This window comes from Taudactylus pleione, unplaced genomic scaffold (genome assembly GCF_031769625.1).
Source record: "Taudactylus pleione unplaced genomic scaffold, aTauple2 ptg000699l, whole genome shotgun sequence".
Classification (NCBI taxonomy): domain Eukaryota; kingdom Metazoa; phylum Chordata; class Amphibia; order Anura; family Myobatrachidae; genus Taudactylus; species Taudactylus pleione.
Genome location: NW_028285101.1, coordinates 1,812,501 through 1,837,441, shown reverse-complemented (window position 1 = coordinate 1,837,441; position 24,941 = coordinate 1,812,501). Strand labels below are relative to the sequence as shown.

The 24,941-nt window shown below is 41.2% G+C and overlaps 1 protein-coding gene and 1 long non-coding RNA gene across 2 annotated transcripts in view; one reads left to right on the top strand and one right to left on the bottom strand.

Moving 5' to 3' along the window:
- Positions 1–17,465, top strand: part of ZCCHC24 (zinc finger CCHC-type containing 24) — a 172,964-nt gene extending 155,499 nt beyond the window's left edge. Inside the window, exon 4 of the mRNA XM_088456366.1 lies at positions 16,233–17,465. Coding sequence (XP_088312492.1) covers positions 16,233–16,346 — 114 coding nt within the window. The 3' untranslated portion in view covers positions 16,347–17,465. The remainder of the gene's footprint in view (positions 1–16,232) is intronic.
- Positions 1–24,941, bottom strand: part of LOC148477687 (uncharacterized) — a 366,671-nt gene that overhangs the window by 310,968 nt on the left and 30,762 nt on the right. The window lies entirely within an intron of this gene.

The following is a 24,941-nucleotide window of genomic DNA, read 5'->3' as shown; positions in this document are numbered from 1 at the left end:
GCTATTTTCCAGTGTTTGTGAGCAAATGGACGATTGTCATTTGCTTAACTGCTCTAGGGCTCATTTATATTTGGATGTAAATAAATGTTATGACACGCCCCCCAGATGTAGCAGTACACGCCCACTTTACCGCCGCACTCATAGGTGTTGCTTTCACATGCTCCCTGAAATGCTTTTTGAAAAGTAGGCAAGTATGATAAACATAGAAAACTGGCCTCAGAATCGGGGTGAGAAAATCTTCAGCAGCGAAGGGGTTAAGAGCTGTGCATACAGTAAATGATGACCCTCACCCATAAATGAGCTAATCAAGTGTTGTAAGGACAATTTTTCTAGATGTCCTAAACTACTGATCCATTGGGACCACGTTTTACTTTTTCACATACGGCTTTTGAATTATGGTTTATTTTTAGCTTAGAAAGTGAAATCTGTTGCCATGTGTTATAACATCACTTCGATACAGGGCCGTAACTAATGCTGGCTTGCGATTTTGGGCCGATTGCCCCATTTGCGACGCGTCGCACAATGAATCATGTCGAAATCATGTAGCATTTAGGTAGGAATACAATCGATGCGCGCTCCCGCAGCTCTTAAAACATATCGTATGATCAGATGTGCAGCCCATATTCTCTATCGTGATCGTATGCCGATCGTGTCGTGTATTTGTGCATGCGATGTATCGTGTGTCCGACCGGCGTAAAAAAAAAGACCGATGCACGCACGGGTGAGGGAGATCCGTGATGCATGCATCTGTCTTTAATAAAATAAACACAGATGAAGGGATGGTTCAATGAGAACCATCCGTGCATCTGTGATTTTTTTTTTTTTAAATGGCGTGCCCATTCCCCCCCCAAAGAGCAACCAGCCCCGGGCTTTTAGTTACCCAATGCTGGTTGTGCAACATAAGGGGGACAAACGACATAGGGGTCCCCCCTATGTAAGTACAACCAGCAACGGGCTAGTCAGAACCAGCCCTGGTTGCCAAATTACGGGGGACAAATGACGTAGGGGTCCCCCTGTATTCTGCGCAACCAGCACTGGACTCTGATCCGGTCCTGGTTCTGGAAATACAGGAGGAAAAAATGCATAGGGTCCCACTGTATTTTCCAGAACCAGCACCAGACTTTTTCTAGTGGGGGGCTGATGCCACAGCCAGGGGGAGCCCCCCAGCCGAAGCATCAACCCTGACCTCTAGTCAAGCCAGGCCGGGGATCCCTGGGGAGCTGGGGACACCCCCAGGCTGATAGTCCGGGGCTATCCCCGGCACCCCTGGGGCAGTGGGTGCTGAGTTGACCATGTATAAGTGTAGTGTAAAAATAGAAGTGAAAACATTGTCTTTACGAGTAGAACTGCAGGTCCCAGCAAGCCTCCCCCGCATGCTGGCACTTGGAGAAGCACAAGAACCAGCATGCGGGGCATTAAGGGCCCGCTGGTACCTGTAGTTCACTTGTAAAGAAATGTTTAAATAAACACAATACACACACACCATGACAGTATAGTCTTAATACATACATACATACATACACACACACGCTCACATACTCACCTACATTACCTTGATTGGTTCTCTTGTCCCTATAGACATACTTGGTCTTGGTAAAAGAAAAACTCGAGAAAACCGACCCACGAACTAGGTACCAACCATGAGGGTTGATACCGCCCGAATGAAGAGCTCAGACGAGGCTTTTGCCTTTGTAGTGCCGTATCTGAGCGTTCATTGGCTGAGAGAGGTCAGCCCCCGCCTCTATCAGCCACCATTGTAGTCAATGGTGGGAGCATAAGGGTGCGTACTGTGGGCGGCACAGTCACCACCCCTGCTTCTGGCTGCAGGCTGGACATTTAGAACGTCAACACGTTTAGAATGCCGACATTAAACGTTGACACTGCTTTTTTAGCCTGACTCTACTTGTAGCTTAACTATAATTTCATGTGTTAACATTCTGACAACAGCCCCTTCATTACCCCAGGCCACAGAGGATGCATGTAAAATATTTGTATGTTATCATTCTGCATGTATAAAAGAATTCTGCAGCCACCTGCTAAACTAAAAGATCCCCACGTGTGAAGCATATTGCCATTTCATGCCGCAACACAAAATCTCATATTTTGCATTTCATAATAACTGCAACAATCTACTAATCTCCAATCATCACAAATAGGAAGAGTGTGCACCCCTGCATCTGCCATGATCCTCATGTGCTGCTAATCCATTTGTTTAGAGCTTGCGGTGCTTTTATGTCTGGCGAAAACAGATTGTACATTCCAGAACAAGAATGTCATGCAAATCAATGTTGCGAAAATTGTCATATTACTTCCACATAGAAAGGATGTGGATGGATGATCCGCCCTGCCACACCAAATAATACACAGATACCCACTATCACACAGTATTACAAGTGCAAGGGTAAAAGGAAACTATACCAAACTATCAGCTACAGATTTTCTTACATTATATGAACGGGTTGGGTACGGGATACCGGCGGTCAGAATCCCGAAGCCGGCATCCCGACAGGGTTATGATAGAAACACCTCTTGGTCGGTATCCTAACCGTTCCTCCCCGGTGCCTAAGCCTAATCTCCCCCCTCCACGCACCCTAAACCTAACCCTCTCTCTAATCCCTTTAGGACTCCGGCTGTTGGGACTCCTGCACCGGTATTCTGAGCGCCGGAATCCCCGCAGTCGGGGTTATGACTGCACCCCATAGAAAAAGTATTAAAAAAGTATTAAAAACTACTGTTTAGGCAGATTGTATGCTAAAATATTTGATTTTAGGGACCACACTTGCTGTTTCCCCAAAGTTATGTACATCATCTTAGGCTGGCAAGTGGGTAATTACCTTACCTATTTCAAGTAGGGATGGATCCAACGATGCTCCCAAATTGATGGAAGTGCTTTTCCCATTGAATTGTGGGTATCCGATGGTTGCCTGCCATCGGATGCAGCTTTCCAATGCCTATCCAATGGCTAGCTGCTCTGTGCAGCTGCGGACACACTGGGTACCTACAGTTTACCTAATGTGCAAAGCTTTAAATATTTCTGCGCATGCGCACAGTAAAACAGACGATGGTTATGCCATTGGATTTGATATTGGAATCCCAGCAACCATTCGATGCCGGGCTTCCGATGTCCATCCCTAATTGCTAGGGCTCTGCCAAGGGAATGGACTAATGTCACTAAAGGAAAGGGTGGCTTTTCCTATTTTTTGAAGTGATAGTTTGTATACTTAATGCCTGCCTTGTAGTATTGGGTCCCCAAGGGGGAGCCTTGGCTGCCTGCTGTTTGGGGCAGATGTAATCGGATGCCTTTGCTGCACCCATTCCCAGGGGTAATGGATGGCCAGCCTGATAAAATATCTAGTCATAGCTCTTGCACTGTGGTATGTGTGTGTCTCTGGTACCATATAAAGTTGATTGAAAAATAAATACATAAAGCTTTATTTTAGTATTAAACAAATGATTTAGTTACACTACTCGCTCACACACTCTATCTTTGCAGCATTCCTGACTACACTTAGGACACTTGTAAATGCAACCTCAGAATGCTTCAGATGCTTCTCAGAGCAAGATCACAACACTCAGCTCCCATGCAATCCAGATTAGCGGCCTCAGTGCTATATCTAAAATGGGTGCAGGCTGTGCAGTGTCCAAATGTTCTTAAATACATTCCTCTCCAGAGACCAGCAGTGGCAGTGCTGCACCTATCACTGAAAAAATGTTGAGGCGACCATTTACAGAGGGATTTGCGTATGTGCAGTGGGAAAATGGCCGTCACGCCCTTTTCTTGGGGACCTGCACATGTGCAGTAGACTCTGGCACAGTGCCAGAGAGTCTACTCATTTATGCTGCTAGGTAGAGAGGAGGGGTCCCAGGCGTAGACTGCACACAAACCCCCTCCTTTCTTACTATGCCACTGAGCAGCCTCCTGCTCATTATTAGCTCTCTGGGCCTGATTCAGAGGTGCACGCCGATTTTTTTTTTAGTCTGTACATGCATCCAACTGCGCAAGCATCCTGATGGTTACCATCAGGAGCCGCAGGACGTATTTGGCCGCAAAGCGAGGCAATTTCAGTGTGTGTTTCTGGGTGGTGACAGGAGGGTGGCTAGCCAGACATGGGGACGTTGTGGGTGTGTAGTGGTCTGCGACTGTCTTTTGCCGCAGTTGCACCGATTCCGGCGGCCGTGTTCAGATGGAGATCCTGCGCCTCCATAGGGCTGGTGCAATGTTTTATGGTGCGGTCGATGTGCAGCCAATAGTGCATGTTAACGCACACAGCAGCGAATTAGCACCACAGTCGGTGAGCATTTCTGTGCAAATCCCATCGGCTGTGACATTCGCATAAAGACGCAGACGTGCTGCAGCAGAAGACAGAGTCACCTCTGAATCAGGCCTTTTGTCTTAGGATATCTTGGGAAGTAAATTTATTAAAGGTTGATTTTAATTGATGTCAAATCGATCTAAATCGATTATCGATGTTGTGTTTCAGGAGCTAAATCACACATTCTTTAAAATACTTTTTTTTTTTTAATATGAATGTTTAAAGTGTTTGTAAATGTGTGATTTAGCCCCTGAAACAGAACATCGAAGTTGATCAATTTAAAACAATTTGAAATCGATTAAAATTGACCTTTAGTAAATTTAGCCAGTGGTGTTCAGGAGCGTACAGTACCTCTTGCAGCACAGGAACACTCGGCTTTAATAGTGCTAACAAAACCAGTAACATGAACTGAGCAGATTCACTCAGAGAGGCGCACTCAAAATCCCCCAAACAGATTAGCAAGTCTCATACTCGAATGAAAATAGAAAACAGACTCAAAGTTAAGGTCAAGATGTCCCCCACCCTCACACAGTCTCTTGGGATCCCCAGACTCATGAGGCACTTTTTAAACACTAAATCCGCACGAAATCTCACAAGGGGTGTAACCCTTTTATGCTTCATTTTCAGATTTTAGAAAAAAAAAATATATATATATATTTTTTTTTTAATTGTGTTCATTGCAATTCTCTACAAGCCATGCTAGTGCTTGTGAAATTCTTTAGCCTTATCTAGCAGCAGGGGCAGATATTAAACTTAAATGTAAACTTTGATTCATAGTTCCAGTGTTGTCCTCTACCTTCGTGTATACTCTTTGGACATCTGAAGTCTTTGTTTAAAATGGATCGCTTGCCTCCATTTACACATCATATCACATTATATTATCAGTTTTGTATGGTACAATCAGTGCCTATAAGTTACTATAGATTGTGCTAAGTTAGAGACTATGGGGCCTATTCGTCATACGATAAATGGCCCGGTAACCATAGATAACTGAACTATTCATCATCAGGGGTCCGATAGTCGGAGTTTGCTTCCAAGAATAAGCACCATGAATGAACAATGATGAATTGTTCTGGTGTCACATTTCCCCCGCTGCGATTTGGATACTTAAGTATCCCTCACAGCGAGTTCAATACTTCATCATCGGTGGCGATACGGCCTCCAATGGTGAATAGACCCCTATAGATGAGCTCCAAATGTCACTGCCCATCACATTGCATCATGTCTGCATTGACACAAAGGGTCTGATTTGGAGTTGCACACAACTGCATCACAGTGGTGTAACTACAGTATTTGGAGCCCAAGGCAAGATGAAAAATGGAGCCCCCCCTTATGTGCACATGCCAAAGGTGCACATGCCAAAAAGTGGGATTGGCCATATACCACAAGGGGCGGGCATGGCCACTGGAAAATGGGGGCATGTCAACATGACACCACCGTTTCTCGTCCCTCTGGGAACATTTCTTTCCATTCCATTTGCACCTTAATGCCCCCAGTAGTAGTGCCCATCTTGCAATGCCCACTGTGCAATGTTCCTAGTAGCAGTGCCCCATGTAGTAGTGCACCCTTATACAGTGCCCTCAGTAGTGGTCCCCCCTAATGCATTGCCCCTTATACGGTAAAGACACCAAAGAAAGGAACCAAGCACCAGAAAGGTATTGTTCGGTATACAAGTTTCCAAATGTGAAGGCTGCTGCTCACCACCTGGAAGTGATGCTACCACTCCCAAAAGAAACGGGCAGTTTGGAATGGCTTGATGGTGCACTAAGCCATTGTGGAGGTGGTGTGGTCACAGTTCAACAATGAATTTGGGAAAATTCAAATAAGGAGGCTGGTCCAGAGGTGCAGTCCTGCTGAGTATCAATCTGGAACTGTATTAACAGTCTATTAATGCTTAACGCGTTTCACCGCAATCAGCGGCTTTCTCAAAAAAGAAGCCGCTGATTGGGACGAAACGCGTTAAGGATTAATTTACAGGTGTTAACACACTTCCAGATCGATACTCAGCAGGACTGCACCTCTGGACCAGCTTAGTGCACCATCAAGCCATACCAACCGCCCAGCCGCAGCCGAGCTTGACCTCCCAGCGCGGCATTTTACAACAGGGCTGGTGAAGAGATACAGCTGGGAGACGGATAGCCACAGCAGTAACTTGGCTAGCAGGAGCATCGGTCCCACTGCACTGCCGGACACTGACCTGCTGCAACTATATTCTCTAACATGGTTGGTGACACGGCCCCTTTTCCACACTATATATCATGTACCTTCAGTGATTTATTGAAATACCTTTTCATCGAGGCTGTCGGGAAAAATTTTCTATCCAGCTAAGTGCAGTCATTATTTTACACTGCTATAAGTACAATCACTGGTTCTACGCAAGTACTGATTCACTTTCTAGCAATTTACTTTTGGATAGCATACATCTCTACAACAATCTATAAGAGACACATTGTTAAATCCCAGTGGAACATTTAAGCTGATTTTACTTGTCGTCTTATTGTTATTACATATTATATCCATGTTTATTAATTCTTTTTTTGAATAGACAGCATGCAATTTAGATTGTCACCATCTCATTTTATATTGGTGAATATTTTAGTAGATTCATTAAATATTTATTTACGTTATAACCTCTGCAGCGCTTTTTCCACCTGCTTGTTTAACTATTTCCCCCCTATACAGTTCCCCCAGTAGTGATCCCCCCCTATGCAGTACCCGATACAGTACCCCCAGTAGTGCTCCCCCCCATGCAGTGCCCCCAGTAGTGATACAGTGCCACTATACAGTGCCCCTGGCCAGTAGTGCCCCTTACATATATAACACAACAAACAAACACACACACACACACACAAAACACTTACCTGAATCCCCGCTCCTGCTGCTGTCCGCTCTGCCATACTCCCGCTCGGTACTATGAGACAGATGTCATGACGTCTCTCCCATCACCCGCTGTGGGAGACGGAAGGCGGAGCTCATGAGTGGGCTCCAGCCTGGTTACGGCAGTGGGCGCAGCAGCCAATGAGAGTCTGTCTGACTCTCATTGGCTGCTGAAACACACACCACAGCTGGGTAGTAAGAGTGTACTACCCAGCGCCGGCGGCGGTGTGTGTTACTGTGTAGTGCGGACCATACTCACTGCGGTCCGCAATACACGGACTTTACCAGACCTTGGCTATACCTGTAATATTTTCAAGCAAACTACAGAATTAAATGTTTAAAATATATAATATAAAGTTAAAGTTAGTATTTTGTAAGCATGTGAGAAGTGCAGTTTGCACTGAGCAATAAGGAACATAGATGTACATGTGTGATATTCACCGAAACTGATGTGTTACTTGATTAATGTGTGGCCATACAGTACATCTATGTCTCGATTTTCCGCTCTGCTGATCTAAGCTGATTCACCATTCCTTGATCCGCTCGACGGGCATCGATGATTAGCAATCTGTTGGCGGATCTGGGAAATTCAATATGTAGCAAATCCCTGACTCGCCGATTCTGACCATTTCATACAGTAGCATCCAATCAGCTTCTAAATCTCATTTTATAGAATGTACTTGATAAATGATAGCTAGACACTAATTGTTGCTATGGGCAATGGCCCTGATTCAGAGCCCGACTCTCTGAAGGAGCGCTCACTTTGAATCAGAGCGTTTTTTTTTTTTTTTTGGAGCGGCCTCCTGGCCACTCGCATAGCTGTGGGTAACCACCCCTACAGCTATTGTGAGCGGCCAGGATGATGGTCGCGATGGTCAAGACCATCGCGACCATCGGGCTTGCGACGAGACCCTTGTGGTAGGGTCTTGTGGCCGCAAGCCCCAGAGAGCTTCTGGCTCTAATAGAGCCAGAAGCTCTCTCACTGATGTCACTGGTGATGTCAGTGGGGCCGCCCACAAACGGCAGGCGTTCGCATGGGAACGCCTCCGTTTGTGAAGCTACCCCCACGCCACGCCTCCAAAACGGTGCGAGCTGTCGATCAAAATCGACAGCGGCCCCCTTTTGGTGCGAGACCCGTCGCTAGCCGGGTCTCGCGCATGCGCACGTCGGCTCCGGCATGCGCAGTGGCCTAACATCGACCCGCTCGCGAGCGGGTCTGAATCAGGCCCAATATCCCCACTTGTCCTCTTTAGAAGGTTTAATAAATCTCCAGATCTTCATCCAGTATTGGATACTCTTCACTGCACATCATGACCCCTGTTTGCTAAAAGGTGATTTTTAAAATCTTAACACTTTATAGATATTGTATAAGGATAGTAAAAATTATGTATAATGCAGGATTCTGTAAATTGCCTAAAAGGTGACGGTAAAAGACCGTTCCTAAAGTAATGTAGTATACTAAAATGCATGCAATACACTACAAACTATTTCACTTTCTGAATTTGTCACCTAGTTTGTCTGTCAGTCATGCCTGATGCATACAATTATAATGAGGATTTTTCAGGGTGGGAACATCATATGTTATTTCCAACTGTAATATACGATTATAATGTATACAGCATAGTAGATCCAGCTGACCACTTAGGGGGTGAGGCCAGGCTCTCTGTCATTAGGACCCGCCTTCGCCGTGACAAAATGTCGCAATTCAAGGATCCCTGGAGAAGGGGCGGGGCTAAAATGACTATTCCCAGCAATTATCTCCCCTTCCTGCCCACTTCACTAGAAAGTGGCCGGGATACGAGAGATTCACCAACTCTCCCAGTGGTTGTGGGGAACTACCCAAAAACTCATGAGTCTCCTGCAACTTCCAGGAGAGTAGGTAAGTAAGGTATACACTGCATTTTGCAACCATTAAAATCCTGCATGTAAAATGTAATCAATTCTAGTTTGCTATGAGAGAAGAGCAAAACAATGTTATAGCTTTGGTCTAAAAAAAAAGGTCAAAATTTTATGTAGCATATTTCATGACTTGTAAGGAGTTAAAAATCTCACGGAAGGTGTGTAGTAAAACCAAATGACCAGGGCCAGGTTAACAATGGGGCAGATGGGACTCCAGCCCCAGGCCTCCACATACAGATAGACCTATCATCATGACCGCATAATGGTGACCACTTGGGCACACAGTAGGCCATAAAGCATAAGAATTAAAATTGTATTTCTATTTTCCTCACAAAATTATGTTATTTTACTACTTTTATGTTTATAGGGAAACACTGGAGCGGATAGTGTAGAGGGTGGATGTTGAAATATGGAGTGCGCTATTGCGCTGGCCCAAGGATGCCCATTTAGGGAAGCATCTTCCTGTACGAAAATGGCTGGAGTTTGGTTTTTAGCGCCATCTTGTCACTGTGTAAGAGCGCCACTGTTGTACACAGACGTGTTCCACCCTACGATATGTGCTGTAAAGCTGCATACACACGTAAAGATTTTCCGTCCAACTAGTTGATTGGTTGGAATGAAAATCTGGTAAGGTATGAAAGCAAATGACAATCAGCAATTTGAAAATGGTCAAAAACTTTTGTTTGAATAAATTATTTAGATCAAACATTTAATAAACTTGTCTGACGACCATTTTCATCTGTTTTCTGGCATTTAGGAGCAAATTGCTGATCATCACTTACTCCCATACGTTACCAGATTTTCATTCCAACCAATCAACTAGTTGGATGGTTGGATAGAAAATCTTTACGTGTGTATGCAGCTTTAAACACCACAAAAATACAAACCGCTTGTATATGCACCGCTACCTACATAGAATCATCAGCTGGTGATCTGTATGTTCCTCTCAAGCTCCGCTCCACCCAGGACACTGTCTTTATGTAACTGGGTACAGCTGTACAAACATACTGCTACACAATAGACCAAACTCATAATTAAGTCCTGGGCTGTCTAGTACATCTGGTGAATCTGCTGGTGTATACTACTTACTCTGCATGTCACCGCCAAATAGTACACACATATCAACAGTGTACATGTCCACCTGGCACTGGCCACACCCACACAGCACTGGTTACAGCTCCTCCTCTTACAATAGGCCCTTGATTATTTTCAGCCCCAGGCCCATGTGGCCCTTAATTCGGCCCTGCAAACTAGTGTGAAAAGATCATATCATGATGCGCTTTATTATTTTTGCTTGTTACCTGGTGTCATGAGCATAGTTATAGCTGGTGCAGGGGGTGCCATTGCTATAGGGCCTCAGACCCAGATCACACAGTTGTCTACCACATTCCTGGAATTGCTTGTAAGCAATCGGTTCCAGCCTGTTGCTCAGTCTGCATGTGGTATAAATTAACTGGAGGCACCAAAATGGGGATAATGTAGTGTAGTACAATATTACTTGAGGGCACTGTAATTTGGCATAATATGAACTGAGGGATTGTAATACGACAATATTAACTGGAGGGCACTGTAATGTGGTATAAAATGAAATGGGGACACTAATGTAGCACAGCATGAACTGGGGGCAATATATTGACATAATATGAACTTGGGGTATTACAATGTGGCATAAATATGAACCTGGTGCACTAAAGTGTGGCATAATATGAACTGAGGGAAGTAAAATATGGCATAATGTGAACTGGTAGCACTGGACCGTGGTGTATGAACTGAGTGCACTGTGTAGTGCAGTGTGAATTAGGGCACATTTATAGTGCATAACAAACTAAGGTACTACTATGGTTCAAAAATTAACTAGGGCACTACTGTGGGGCATTGGGATGGGCCCCCTTCAAAAATGGGGCCCAAAGAGTTCTTGCTACGACCCTGCCTGGTGCTGCAAATGGCATAAAGCAAAAAAGCAAAGGGACAATGCAATGAATTCCTATTGCCACAACAGTAACATCAGCAGAGCTGCACAACCTTTAGAGACATTTACATGTATAATAGAAATTACTTGGGTTGAAAAATGCTTTCTATATGCACATAACTAATAAAGGGTTAACAATGTTACAGACTCTGGCCCTCATTCAGAGCCACTCGCTAGCGGCAGTACGCTCGTTCCGAGCGATGTTCGCACATCTGCGCATGCATACGGTTTTTAGTATGCATGCGCGAACCAGTCAGTGTGGCCGAAAATCATTTGTACGCAATATAGCGAGTGCCTGCTATTTTGAGTGACAGAATGAGGCGTATGTGGGTGGTAACAGGGGAAGGTGCTTGAAAACGGGGAGTGGAGATCCGTTCGCAGGCGTGCTTAAAGGTCAAAACGGGCGTTTTATGGGTGTGCATAATTAATACAGCAGCGTCAATGACCACGTCACTTTTTTTTTAACTCAGAACTGCTCGCAAAATAGCGGTTGAAAAAACCAACCACAAGAATAGCGAGCAGTTCATATCCTGTTCGATGTACTCGATTAATCTAATAAATAGCGGACATGACGTATGGTGCGAGCGGCCAGGGGGCGTTTTTATCAAATAAACGAGAGTACGTTTTGCTCGCTCGTTCAGACTTAGAGGTGTGAACAGACTGCAATGTGCGAACGGATCATTTGCATAGCCACCACTTGTTTTTGAACGAACGAACGCAAATAGCGAACGGCTCTGAATGAGGGCCACTGTCCTTTCCATAATCACACAACTCAATGGTCAGGTCACATGAAGGAGTCTATCTCATGCAGGGCCCCACATTAGGAGTTTGCTGGCTCAGGGTCGCTTTTCCCAGAGTTCTTTGCTGGATTTCCATGAAGAGACAAGAAAGAAAAAAACAAAAAACACACTACTCCCAAAGCTAGGGGGAAAGCATAAAAACACTAGCTGGCTTCTATCAATAAACACGATAAGCATGGACTGCAGATTTGTGGCTTGGAGCCTCTGTACTAGAGGAATCACAGCAGGCAGTTGACTCCCTGCATTAACACTTTATTATTCTCAGTTAGAACTTCTAATTTAGAACACACATGATATTGTATTTAGAGATAGAAAAAGTATCAATGAGGACTACCCATTTGTAGATAACAGACTTATATGTGACTATTCACAACTAGAATTAAAGAGGGGATGAAGGTGTTACCTAACAATTCTTTTAAAAATCTTTTTTTTCATGGATGAAGGTGTTATGCCCTAGGGATCATAGTCACAATATTATTTTAGATGTTGGTGGTCTCTTTACTGATATATTTTGTAGAAAGAAGTGCTATGATCAATTCATGTCAAATATCAAATTTATCTAACTGTAAATAACTACATTTTCTTGTAAACATAACACCTTCATCCTCTTCATAATTATCTTTGTGTGCTATTCGCTAAGTCATACAGCTTACTCATTGTGTTCATATTTTCATCATGCGAGGATCAGTAATGGGACAGAGATCCACCCACTCTTACGGGGGTCCGGGAGGACTACTGTACCTGAAAACCGAGAGTCTCCTTCACCTTCCGAGTGAACGTTCAGTGTAGGCACATCACTAGACATGGACACGACAGCACGATTGCAATGTCGTAATCGTGCTGTCGTTTCCATGTCTACTAGTGGATACGCGGCATTAGATCACGGGGAATGCTGGGAAGTGGGTGTAGTTCTTTGTACAGAGTTTATAGTTTTTAATGGTTGAATATAGAAGCACTACAGTTATTATTCATGCTCCAGTGTTCTTATACATAGAAGCACAAGCAAAACAGAGTGGAGCAGGCTACCACCCCTTGTAGATTCCCATAGTCAAGCTCCGAAAACTTTCAGTTTTCAGAACTTGATAAATAGCACAGCGGCAACATCCTCATATGTTGTATGGGGATCACAGTGTGCTCTGATACACAGGACATATTTTCTGCATTAGAAGCGTAATAAAGAGTCTATTTGCTTAATTAAGGGGATGGGTACGGGATGCCAGCGCTCGGGATCCCAGAGGTCAAAATCCTGACGCCGGGATCCCAACAGGGTTAGGATATAGACACCTGTCGGTAGGTATCCTAACCCTCCCCCTCTCCCTACCCTAAGCCTCCCCTGTGCCTCAACCTAACCTCCCTCCCTAGGGCCTAAACCGAACCTCCCTCCTCGCACCCTAACCTAACCCTCCCAACCCCGCTAATTACCTTTGGGATGCCGGTGCCGGGATTCTGACAGGTGTTGGGATTCCGGCGCCGGGATTCTAAGCGCTGACATCCCCTGTGCTTGTATACTGAACATATCCCTTAATTAAGTGGTAATCATGTGAAGAATGCTGTTGCCACATCATTATCAAGGCAAATATGACTGATAAATGGGCCCCTTGGTGTTCCAAGGGTCCTCACAGTACCTGGAGCAAAGCACACTGTAAGGAGATCAATCAGTGACTTCTCTAGTTCCAGCAACGCATACCCATTGCACTGCCAACAATGCCAAATTGTCAGATTTGTTAAATGTACACCTGTAAATGCTGAAACAGATACACAAGCAGACCTAAGGAAAGTGATTACATCCCAGTCTCCAAATGCAGGAAGCAGTCATTTTTCATATGGTATTTTTCACCCACACCCATCAACTTCACATCTGGTCTGCTAAGCTGCCAGAAAGGTCACTGGCACGTCATGTCACAGTTGAAAAGCCAACACCATGATGTCAGAATGAATAGTGCAGAGATGAGGAGATTCTTTGTAAGATTTGTTTTTCCAAAATAAAACTTTGTTTTGGTAAGGAAAGAGTTTCCTTAATTACCAATAGCTATAAAGTTAAGAATACCCCTAAGTGTTAATTGTTGTTGTCATGGGTTCTGACAATGTCCTTTAAAGCACTGATTATATAGGGGTGTTGGGACACTTTTCAACACAATTTTAGTGCCAGTTGGGATTGTTATGTACATTTTATGCATTTAGCATTCAAAAATAAGTATGTGGTATAGGAGCACATTAATATGCCACCTAGGCACACCACTGTAATGCATAGGTGATCAGCATTCATGAGGGTTTCAAAACTACCATGTCACATGGACTTCCAGATTTTATAGTGTTACACGATTTAGTCCCGTTAGTACTATTTAGTCCTGATTAATGGCAGATTGCATTATTTGATTTCTTTTGTTATTATTATTCTTCTGAATGACATAAAATGTATCCTGTAACATCTGTAATGGTTTTGTCAAAAGTAAATAAGTAAAAACAGAAACTTAATCTACCAGATTTTATAACGCACAGCAGCTTAATTACGCAGATAAATCAGGATTTTATTATAGAACTTCTGCATGTGTTTTTATAATGATATAGGGGACATTTCAGTTTTAAAGGGCTCTATTTAGTAATAATGCCTGAGTGAAGCAACTGGAGATGTTCCCCGCATTACCGAAGTTGGTGTAAGAGAGTCTGTGTGGTACACACGGCTGGTCCATGGTGTGACTGCTGATCGGTCACCAACCCCGTCCTCGGAACCTGCCAGCACCAGTATAGGGAGCCAACGTGTTTTCTCCTGCTGAGGAGATGGGACAAACCTCACACAATTATTATATAGATGGAACTGCTGAAGAAAAGAGGGTTTTGGGTTTACTAAATTACATGCCTTGTAAAATAAATTAGGAAATAAGTATCTTTACATGTTGCAGTTATCCTGAACCGTATTTACAGCTTATTGTATTCCTGGCAAATGCGTTTGTATTCAGTGTTTATACGTTGTTTCTGCTTTTTAGGCCATACCAAGAGACACATTTTCTCCTTGAACAGTTGGGAAAACTGCTTTGAAACAACCAATATTAAACATTGCGATGTAACTGCAGCATGTGTTCACCATGCCAAAGATGCTTACATCTGATAGGTTATCAGGCCTATCACAGTGATCAATTGAGTCCATTACGTCCTTATTACACAAATAGTTATAGCCAATGTTAAACGCATCTGCAATACCCCTGTGGGAGCTAAGCAGTTAATCTTTTAAACTCCTTTATGTCCAGGACATGTCAAATTGCTTATTCAGAACAGAAAGTTGTGGTCTCAATTTAGTTTTAATCTTTGATAGAACATTTTATTTGTTTGAAACTGACTGCACAGAAAAAAACTAAATCTGGATAGATATGGCAACTATATGGGGGTTTCCCAATTTTAATAAAGGACTTCCCTTACCAATAATAGTTCTTCAGTGGGGTGGTCACTCCCCACAGACCCCAAACAATATTTGTATTTACCAGGATTAAAGCACTTCTGCAGATCACCTGCAGAAATTTAATTTACCATATTTTATAATGCACAGCAGCTTAATTACGCAGATAAATCAGGATTTTATTATAGAACAACTTCTGCATGTGGTTTTATAATGATATAGGGGACATTTCAATTTTAAGGGCTCTATTTAGTAAAAAATAGTTAAAATAATTTGAAATATACAGCTTATTTTCATGTCATATCTCCAAACCATTTCGCTAAAGCTCTGTTGTCTGGGCGAAGCAACTGGAGATGTTTCCCGCATTACCGAAGTTGGTGTAAGAGAGTCTGTGTGGTACACACGGCTGGTCCATGGTGTGACTGCTGATCGGTCACCAGCCCCGTCCTCGGAACCTGCCAGCACCAGTGTACGGAGCCAACGTCTTTTCTCCTGCTGAGGAGATGGGACAGACCTCACACAATTATTATATAGATGAAACTGCTGAGGAAAAGAGGGTTTTGTGTTTACTAAATAGAGCCCCAAGGGATGATCGTGAAGTGCCACCAGGAGACACTTTGTGGCCATTAACACTGCTAATTTCCCTTGCACCTCATAGAGGTGTGCCAGAAAATTAGCGATGTTGGGCTAATACTAACATTGTGGAAAATTTCAATCTCTATAATAAAGTGGAAATAATCCGGCCTTTAAAGAATTCTCCATAATCTTCTTGTGCTAGTTAAACACTGAATACAAACGCATTTGCTAGGAATACAATTAACTGCAGATACGGTCCAGGATAATGGCAACGTGTAAAGATACTTACATCCTAATTTATTCTACAGGGCATTTAATTCCAAAGCGTTATTTGCTCATAAAACTAAATAAGTGACTTCACTGAAATGGTTACAGACACTAATTAATCCTTTCATTTCCATTACCAGCGACCTTTAGAGAAACCTGACGGCCTGGACGTGTCTGATCAAAGCAAGGAGCACCCCCAGCACCTGTGTGAGAAGTGCAAGGTTCTTGGCTATTACTGCCGTCGTGTCCAGTAAAGGAGGATGGCTGGTCAGCAGCCGCAGAGATGAGCGGAAGAAGAACAAAGACACAGTGACTTGCGTATAAACTAATAATATGCCTTATGAATATTAGAATGTAACATTCTTCCTGTGTATGTGTATAAATTGTATTTATAAAGTATTAGGGCTATTTTAAAAACAAATTTGTTAACACAGTTGCCATATGTCTCCAGATTTTCTCCCACTTTGTTGGGCTTTTAAAGGCCGAGGAACTGGACATTAGACAAACTATTTATCTTTTTCCATTGTAATGTGAGGTAGTCTAGATGTGAAATCCATATTCTGGAATACGTTGTTTCTGCTTTTTAGGCCATACAAAGACACATTTTCTCCTTGAACAGTTGGGAAAACTGCTTGAAACAACCAATATTAAACATTGCGATGTAACTGCAGCATGTGTTCACCATGCCAAAGATGCTTACATCTGATAGGTTATCAGGCCTATCACAGTGATCAATTGAGTCCATTACGTCCTCATTACACAAATAGTTATAGCCAATGTTAACACATCTGCAGTACCCCTGTGGGAGCTAAGCAGTTAATCTTTTAAACTCCTTTATGTCCAGGACATGTCAAATTGCTTGTTCAGAACAGAAAGTCGTGGCCTCAATTTAGTTTTAATCTTTAATAGAACATTTTATTTGTTTGAAACTGACTGCACAGAAAAAGCAAATCTGGATAGATATGGCAACTATATGGGGGTTTCCCAATTTTAATAAATGGCTTCCCTTTACAATAATAGTTCTTCAGTGGGGTGGTCACTCCCCACAGACCCCAACCAATATCTGTATTTACCAGGATTAAACCACTTCTGCAGATCACCTTTGGCACGGCTTGGCTTTCCATAGCAGTAGACAGCTGACACAACAGTTCTGATTGAAAGTCTGTCAGAGGGGAACACCAGAGGTCCTGTCAACAGGTTATCAAGTGGTGGGGAGCGTACCACCCCCAAAGTACTGTTATCAGTTTGGAAAATATTTAATTAAATATGTGAAAACAACCCTTTAAAGTAGAGATGAGCAGTTCGGTTTTGACTCTGATCTCAGAATAAGGCTAAACTTAGGGCTAAATGCATAGCTTCCGATCTTCAGCCGCTGTGGGAATTTATGCGAGTCTCCCCGTATTTTGAAAGTGGAAATCATTTTAAAAGGCTAAATCAGCTTGGTTTAGCCTTATAACGATTCCCACTTTCAAAATACAGGGAGACTCACATAAATCCATGGAGCGGCTGTAGATCGGAAGCAATTAGGTTTAGCCCTCAACCTTTCATGGACAAACTGTCATCTTTGTCCGTGAAGATCTGAACATGGCGGGAAGATCCCAGCCAAAGCCAAACCGCTCATCTCTACTTTAAAATTACCAATAATAAAAAACTATCCCCACTGTACGAGGCAGTAAGGGACATTTGTTTACATGTAATTTAGCCTTTTTGCTACTGGAAGAATTCAAGGCTGTGTCCGCAGCAGCAAAGGGGGATTACAATGAATAAAATAAAATTGGCCTAACATAATGTGGAGGAAAGCAAAAAAAAACAAAACACAACAAATAATAGTATTGTGTCAGATAGAAGTTACATGTTGTGTTTTCATCTTATTCTTCTGTAGGCCAAAAGCACACATAAAATGATAACTGTGAATACGGGAGTGTCCATGGATGAAAATTGTCCCTAATCCTTGAGTTAGAGATTTACAACAAGAACTATTTATAATTGTTGTCTTTAAGCCACTTTGTAGATTTTTTTTTGTCTGTGTATGTGTTTTTTTTTGTGTATATAGTGGTGTACTGGTTTCCTTTTATTCTAAGTTACCAAATTTTGAGCACACATTGGGGAAGGTTCAACTGTTTTTTTTTTTTTTTTTCCACTAACATGTTTTAGTCCTTAGTCTATAGTCCTATCTTGAGGTATAGCTTCCATCTATGTTCTTGTACAGTGGTCTCTGATCCTTTGCAAGCATGGAGGGATTCTATAAGCTGTGGAAAATTGGCTAAAAGGAATACCACCGAAAGTGATAGTGCAGCAGAAATATTTTCTACAGGAAATGGATGAGTGACTTCATATTGGAAACAGCAAGCAGTTTGATCTTATGTAACGTGATCCTACAATTGTACTTCAGGAGTATCATCTGTCCAGTGAAGCACTCTGTTAACCCAGTGCCAAAACAGTGCTCTATGCCGCCCCGTGCCAGCCGCACCCCCTAAACCCTTGAAATTATGACATCACGCGCCAGGAGGCGGGGCGCTGGCTCCAGTAAGCAGAGCACTGCCAGAAGCATCCTAAGGACGCTCCGTACAGCTTCACAGGCTGTAGGGTTCCTGTGGCTAATATATTTGAGACTGATAGACGGAGTACTAGCAGAATAGTCTCTATAGATTGCATTTTTCTTACTATTATTTCATAAATTGTGTGAAAACAGGCAGGCAAGGTTGTTGAAGGTTGAGCGATTATAACTGTAAGGACCAGGTTACCACTATCCGCAGCTTAAAATTTTTACGGTACATGGTTTACAGGTAGTTTATTTACTGCATTTCATTGCTAATATATTAGGTTAAATTCTATAGCAGCTGGCGTAATACAAAATTACTAAACTTTATTAATATTTACTGAAGGAGACATAGATCTTCAAGTGTAGGCAGTGAGAATGGACACTGGTAATGTGGTCACCACAGATGCAGTTATTCTGGTGTAGCAGAGGAATGTTATTGCATCAGGGAAGAACAGCATTAGCTGTACTAAGAGACAGACAGTGGGTCTGGGAAGCCTTGACGTATGTTTACATAATCAGCAGCAGAGGAGAATATTAGTCCAGCTTTAGAAACAGAACAGTCTGAAAAGTTTACTGTAGGGCAGAACTAATATATAGGAGAATCCTGGTTGGATTTCCTAAGTCAAATATTTTCTGTCTAAATTAAAGTTACTGTATGCAAAATCAGCATAAATTCTGTTTTATACAGTTCAGCATATCCCAGTAGTGTGTTACCACAAACTTTTCCCCATAGAAAATAGAATTCTGGCCTGTTAATTCAATACCTACTAATAGACTTTTTTATTGGTCAAAATAACAGCGTGTTTGCATTCTTGCAGTTTTGAGCTCGAGACCCCAGTTGTCTCTTTACCATAATATTTATAAAGACACTTCTTTTTTTTTGTAATACTCTTTAAATTACATCCACTATTGGTTATACATAGCACTCTTCTTATACTCTAGGACTAGTCAACTTTACCTGCTATCATTATGTAGTCTTTCCTACAGCTAGGGATTACCTGAAAGATCACTGCTGAATGTCTACCCTGTTTTGCTAGTAAAAGACATAAACAAGGCAACTTGTCTACAATTAGGTTCTTATATTGTAAACGTAACCAGAGCGAGTTGAAAACCTAGTGGCACTCCAGGCTTTCCAGAAAAGCAGGCAAGTCTATCGGCTGGCCGCCTACACCCCCGGAGCCCCCACACAAACCCCTACAGCATGAGGGTAATGACGTAACTTGCATCATCATGGCCCCACCTCTGTTTCACAATGCCCATAATCACGGCATTGTGTTGTGAGGGTGGGGTCAAAATGATGCGATCGCGTGGCCACGCCCCCCCTAATGTGGTGTAATATCCCCGGCCATGCCCCCCTAGGCCACACCACTTCACCCATCTTATGTTGCATAGATTACCGAGGCAGTTCTCACCAGGCTAAAAATTCTATATACTGAGATATAGATATAGAGATTATATATATATATATATATATATATATTATATTTTCCATTTGAGACCAGTAGTAGACACTTCAGCATCCAAGGAATGTTACTGTAACCAACAGAGGGAGCCAGCACATCCTTTTATGAAAAACAATAAATACATTTTAATTCACCATCAAAAAGTCCAAAAAAGCATCCATTAATAAAGTGCATATCCGACTTGTGGCAATAAAGTGCAACATCATGTAAAATGCAACATATCAATGTAGTAGCAGCATCACAGCAATACGCATCGCAAGTCATGATGAAGGTGTCACTGTAAACACCAAAACAGCTGTCGGGCACTACACGCTGGAGACTGACATGTGAGGAGTATTGCTATGATGCTGCTACTACATTGATATGCTGTTTTTTACATGATGTTGCACTTTATTGCCACAAGTCTCTCCTTGCCCTGACTCTTTGTTACGGATATGAACCTTATTAATGGATGCTTTTTTATTTACTTTTTGATGGTGGTATAAAATGTACTTATTGTTTTATACCACAATGTATATTTATTTATAGTTCCCCTTTAATTTTCTCAATATTACACAGACACCCTCACCCATATTTTGTTGAATAATGCAAGAATGGTTAAGTACCTACAGAACAGCGCTGTCCTTTTGTCAAAATGTAGGTTGATATCTGAATTCTAGTATTTGGAGGGGAAAAGAAAATTATTCTGCGGCCATAATGGTTCTGGAAAACCTAACAATTTCATCTCATCTTCTCTCTCATCTCTTATAAAGAAACCACAAGTGACCAATAGGATCATAATGTATAGTAATTATAATGTTCTGCTGCTGTTTCTCCCATATTATTTTTGTTATAGCAACCAGGGCTGCATTAGTTAACGGATGTTAAAATAATACCAAGAACACCAATTCATTCAGCCTAGCTTGTTGCAATTTGAAAATAAATGAAGGGGGCTTAACATTATTACACTATAGAAATGGGTCATGTTAACAGCTCTTGTGATGCTATATTGCAGGAGTAATAGGCTGCAAGACTTTATGTATATATATATTTGATATTGTGTAAATGTTTACTAAATACCTCACAGCTGATTGGTTGAAAAGTTGGTCAAGGAACCTGAGGGGTAAAGCAGGTTATATAAGGACAGTGTTACCGGGTCAATTTGGATATTTCACAAGCATGCTGTATGCCTGCACCGTAAGAATTACAGACATGAAGTATACAGGCGCACAGAATTATAGATCATGCGTCTCCAAATTTACATGATTGATCTGGTAACTACAAAAGGGAGAATCTAGTAAGTACTTGTGGGGAGGTGTGGAAGGAATCCGTTTGTCACACAAAATGCCATGGATTGGCCAGTTTAATGTCAACAAGTCCTGCTTAGTTTGCTTTAAAATATAGTTTAACTCTACAGTGTTCTGTGCTTTGATTTTTATTTCTATGAGACTAGCTGTAGACTAGATGTGTGATCTCACCACAGTGGCAGTTTATATCATACGATTAACAGCACAGGAAAGGTTAGACGGAAAAATAGGGGCTTATTCATTTTAAAAGCTTTTGGAAATTAGAACAACTATATATTTAGCCTTTACGCCGAACACAGATACTGTGAATAACAAAGGCACTATGTTTCCTGTCAGCCATTGATCTCACACACGATTTACAACTGGGTTATCAGTAGGCCTGATGAAGAAACATTGCCTTATCCGACTTTGATCATACAAGGCGACAGTAAGGTTAGTAGCCAGCTTTAGAATTTTTTGAGTTGACGTACCTCAGTGCCATATTATTATTTAGGTGTATTTTGCAAATGGCAAGGCCTATTATGGGGTTTGACATGTCTGTGTGTACAAGCTCCATTCAGTGATACACTATTTGCGAGGTATGGAAGGGTGGGTTACCTAATAAGTGAAGGCACTACACAGATATGAGGATTGCCTCATTTAATAATTTTGTGCTTATTTCCCATTGTGAATGTGTGTTATTTTGTGTGTTTGCATGTATTGTAACATGGCATCTAAGCTGGAGAGCAGACCCCTAGCAAATGCCATTTTCTGCTTTCTCGGTTTCTTTTTAACCTTGAAGTGTTATAAAGGACATATCCCATTTTGCAAATGTATTTTTGTTTGTGTATCTTGTATGATATTATAAAAAGGGACAATCTTATCGTTTTTATTGTTTACCTGTATTTTCAACATCTTTGCTTGCAGATACCTATTTATACCCAGTATTACTTGACATAGCTATTCTTTCCTCTTTATTTTTAATATTGTGTGTGTGTATTTTGGGGGAAAAAAAAATAAAAATCTTTGTAGATGTTAAAATTTATTTGGAACTAGCTTCAATTAATTCTCTGATAATGGAACAGTTTTCAATAATGTTTTAATCTGTATATATTTTGGGGCCTATCAAGTTTACTAGAACGTTTTTCATTTTCAACATTTTTGTTTTTCTTAAGTGTTTTTAAAGTTTTAAAGGGCCTATTGTTTCTTTATTTGAACACTAATGAAAATGAAGGGGTTTTTTTTTCTTACAAATGTTACAAGTTAAGGATGTATCCTATAGGAAATATTTATGGAAGATTGTGTTTTGTTTGTCATTATACTTGTGTCTGTATAAAGTATGTAACCAAATGTCATCAAGATGAACATATTATCTGCAGAAAAGTATTATATTAAAGTTGGTACATAATTTCTAAAGAAAGACCTTTACATTTATGTAAGCAATGTGTTATTGTTGTTTTAATGCATATTACATTTAACTCTAATGGATGAACATATCACGGCAGTACTTGCTGTTATACATGCCTCTGTGCATTTTATTGTATTACGTTACTAGCACCTACAGCATTGAAGCAGTTATATATAAAATACAAAGACTGCTTTTGAAAAGGTATTAGCTCTTATAAAGGGAAACGTTGCATTGCATTGGTTGCAGCAAATGCTTACTCCCTGATTATGCTTGATTATTAAAATATAGGTGGTATTAAATAATAAGGTTTGTCTTCATTTTATGTGAATCTGATTTAAACATATTTAACAATTAGTCTATTAAGGCCCTTTTCTTACACTAATTCTGTCTGACATTCCATCATCTGTCCGACTGGACAAGTTATGGATTCAGAAGGTTGTGTCTTGCAGTTAGCAGATTTACATTATGTAAGATTACATTTTCATAAGTTTTAAAACTATGAAACATGGATTTTTAAAATCTAGTCTGCCACTGCAATATTTCCTAACAAAAGAGGTACGCATGTGAACCATTACATAGTCATCCATGTTACATTTATAGAAAATCAAGAGACCTCAATTATTCTGCAAACTAGTGTACACAGGCAGTATTACTCCATCCTAGCTGAGTTCTTCCTCCTGAAGATGTTGGGTAGGAGTCAGAGCATTTGGGATCATTAATCCCTATGAGAAATACAACTTGTAAACTCAGGCTTCTTCACATAATGCAAGAGGGATTTATGCTAATCCCTGATTCAATTACATTTTTAATCTCTATATATTTGTTTTAAAAGAAATAGAAAAAAACAATCACAAGGTGCCTTATATAGATATCATGAATATACAAACAGTGGATAGTAAATCCGTTATGGACATTTGTACTTTTCTACAATATAAGAGTGAAAATACTTGAGCAGAACACAAATGTAAAATGCGTGGTCTGCTTGTACGACAAGTATCAGCACATTATTAGGATACGTTACAAAGACTAGTGCCTAATCCATGTAGGATTTTTTTAGCGTTTATATTTTTTAATGCTCTACTGCTAATAAATAACTGAAGACACTGAATTTTATGTCTCATTACATTGAGCTATAATGTGCTATTACTGGGCAGCACTATTAACTATTTTCCTGTGTAATTTACCATTAGTGTCACACTATGACACGCATTTTACAGCTCCATGTTACATAGTCTTAAATTTATCGATAACTTCTTCATCTTGTTCCTACAGTGCGAAATTTTAATTAAAAGCATTGTTATGAAATAGACTATTTAGCCAGGGTTTACAGAAGACACTTAATAACTACTTTCCGTTAATTGCAGCAATATTGCAAGCACTAACTGAGCTCTATATATATATATATATATTAGTATGTATTTTTGAGATTGTAGACAGAATTTCTGATTATGTTATTTTTTTTCTTGATGTTGAGATAAATGTTATTTTTAAATGTATAGATTGATTAAACTGTTACTGGGTAACCATATGTAGCGCTAAAAAGGATGGGCAGAACTCATGATCTGGTGGCCACAAAGTGGAACTATCTGGATTGAGCTCTGTTTCCATATTGGCATTCCGACTTGTGCCTTAAATGCTTTGCCTTCTTTGTAGTGCTCTAGTATTTTAACAAATAATTAAAAATTTTAAATGAATCCGCTCTGGCTGTGTGTTTGTTATTCCCTGTGTCTCCATTTTTGAGAACTCTAAACAAAATGTTTTTTGGGGGGGGGGTATGAAGGACCCATCGGGAAAAACAATGGTGGAGGTCCATGAAATTAAGGGAACAAGGCCAGTCCATAGAAGGCATGGCCAACCCAAAGAGGGCGTGATTAGAACAGATGATATCTATACCACCGTAGAGAATAAGGGCTCATTCATTGATGTTCATTAAATGAAAGCAAGTGTGTGTTCTTAAAGTGTGTAGGAAGCTCTATAACAAAGTCTAAAGCTGGCCACACATCTAAAGATTATCTGTCCAACCAGCCAACTAGTTAATTGGTTGGAATGAAAATCTGGTAACGTATGGGAGTAATTGATGATCAGCAATTTGCTTCTAAATGCCAGAAAACAGATGAAAATGGTCGTCAGACAAGTTTGTTAAATGTTTGATCTAAACAATTTGTTCAAAC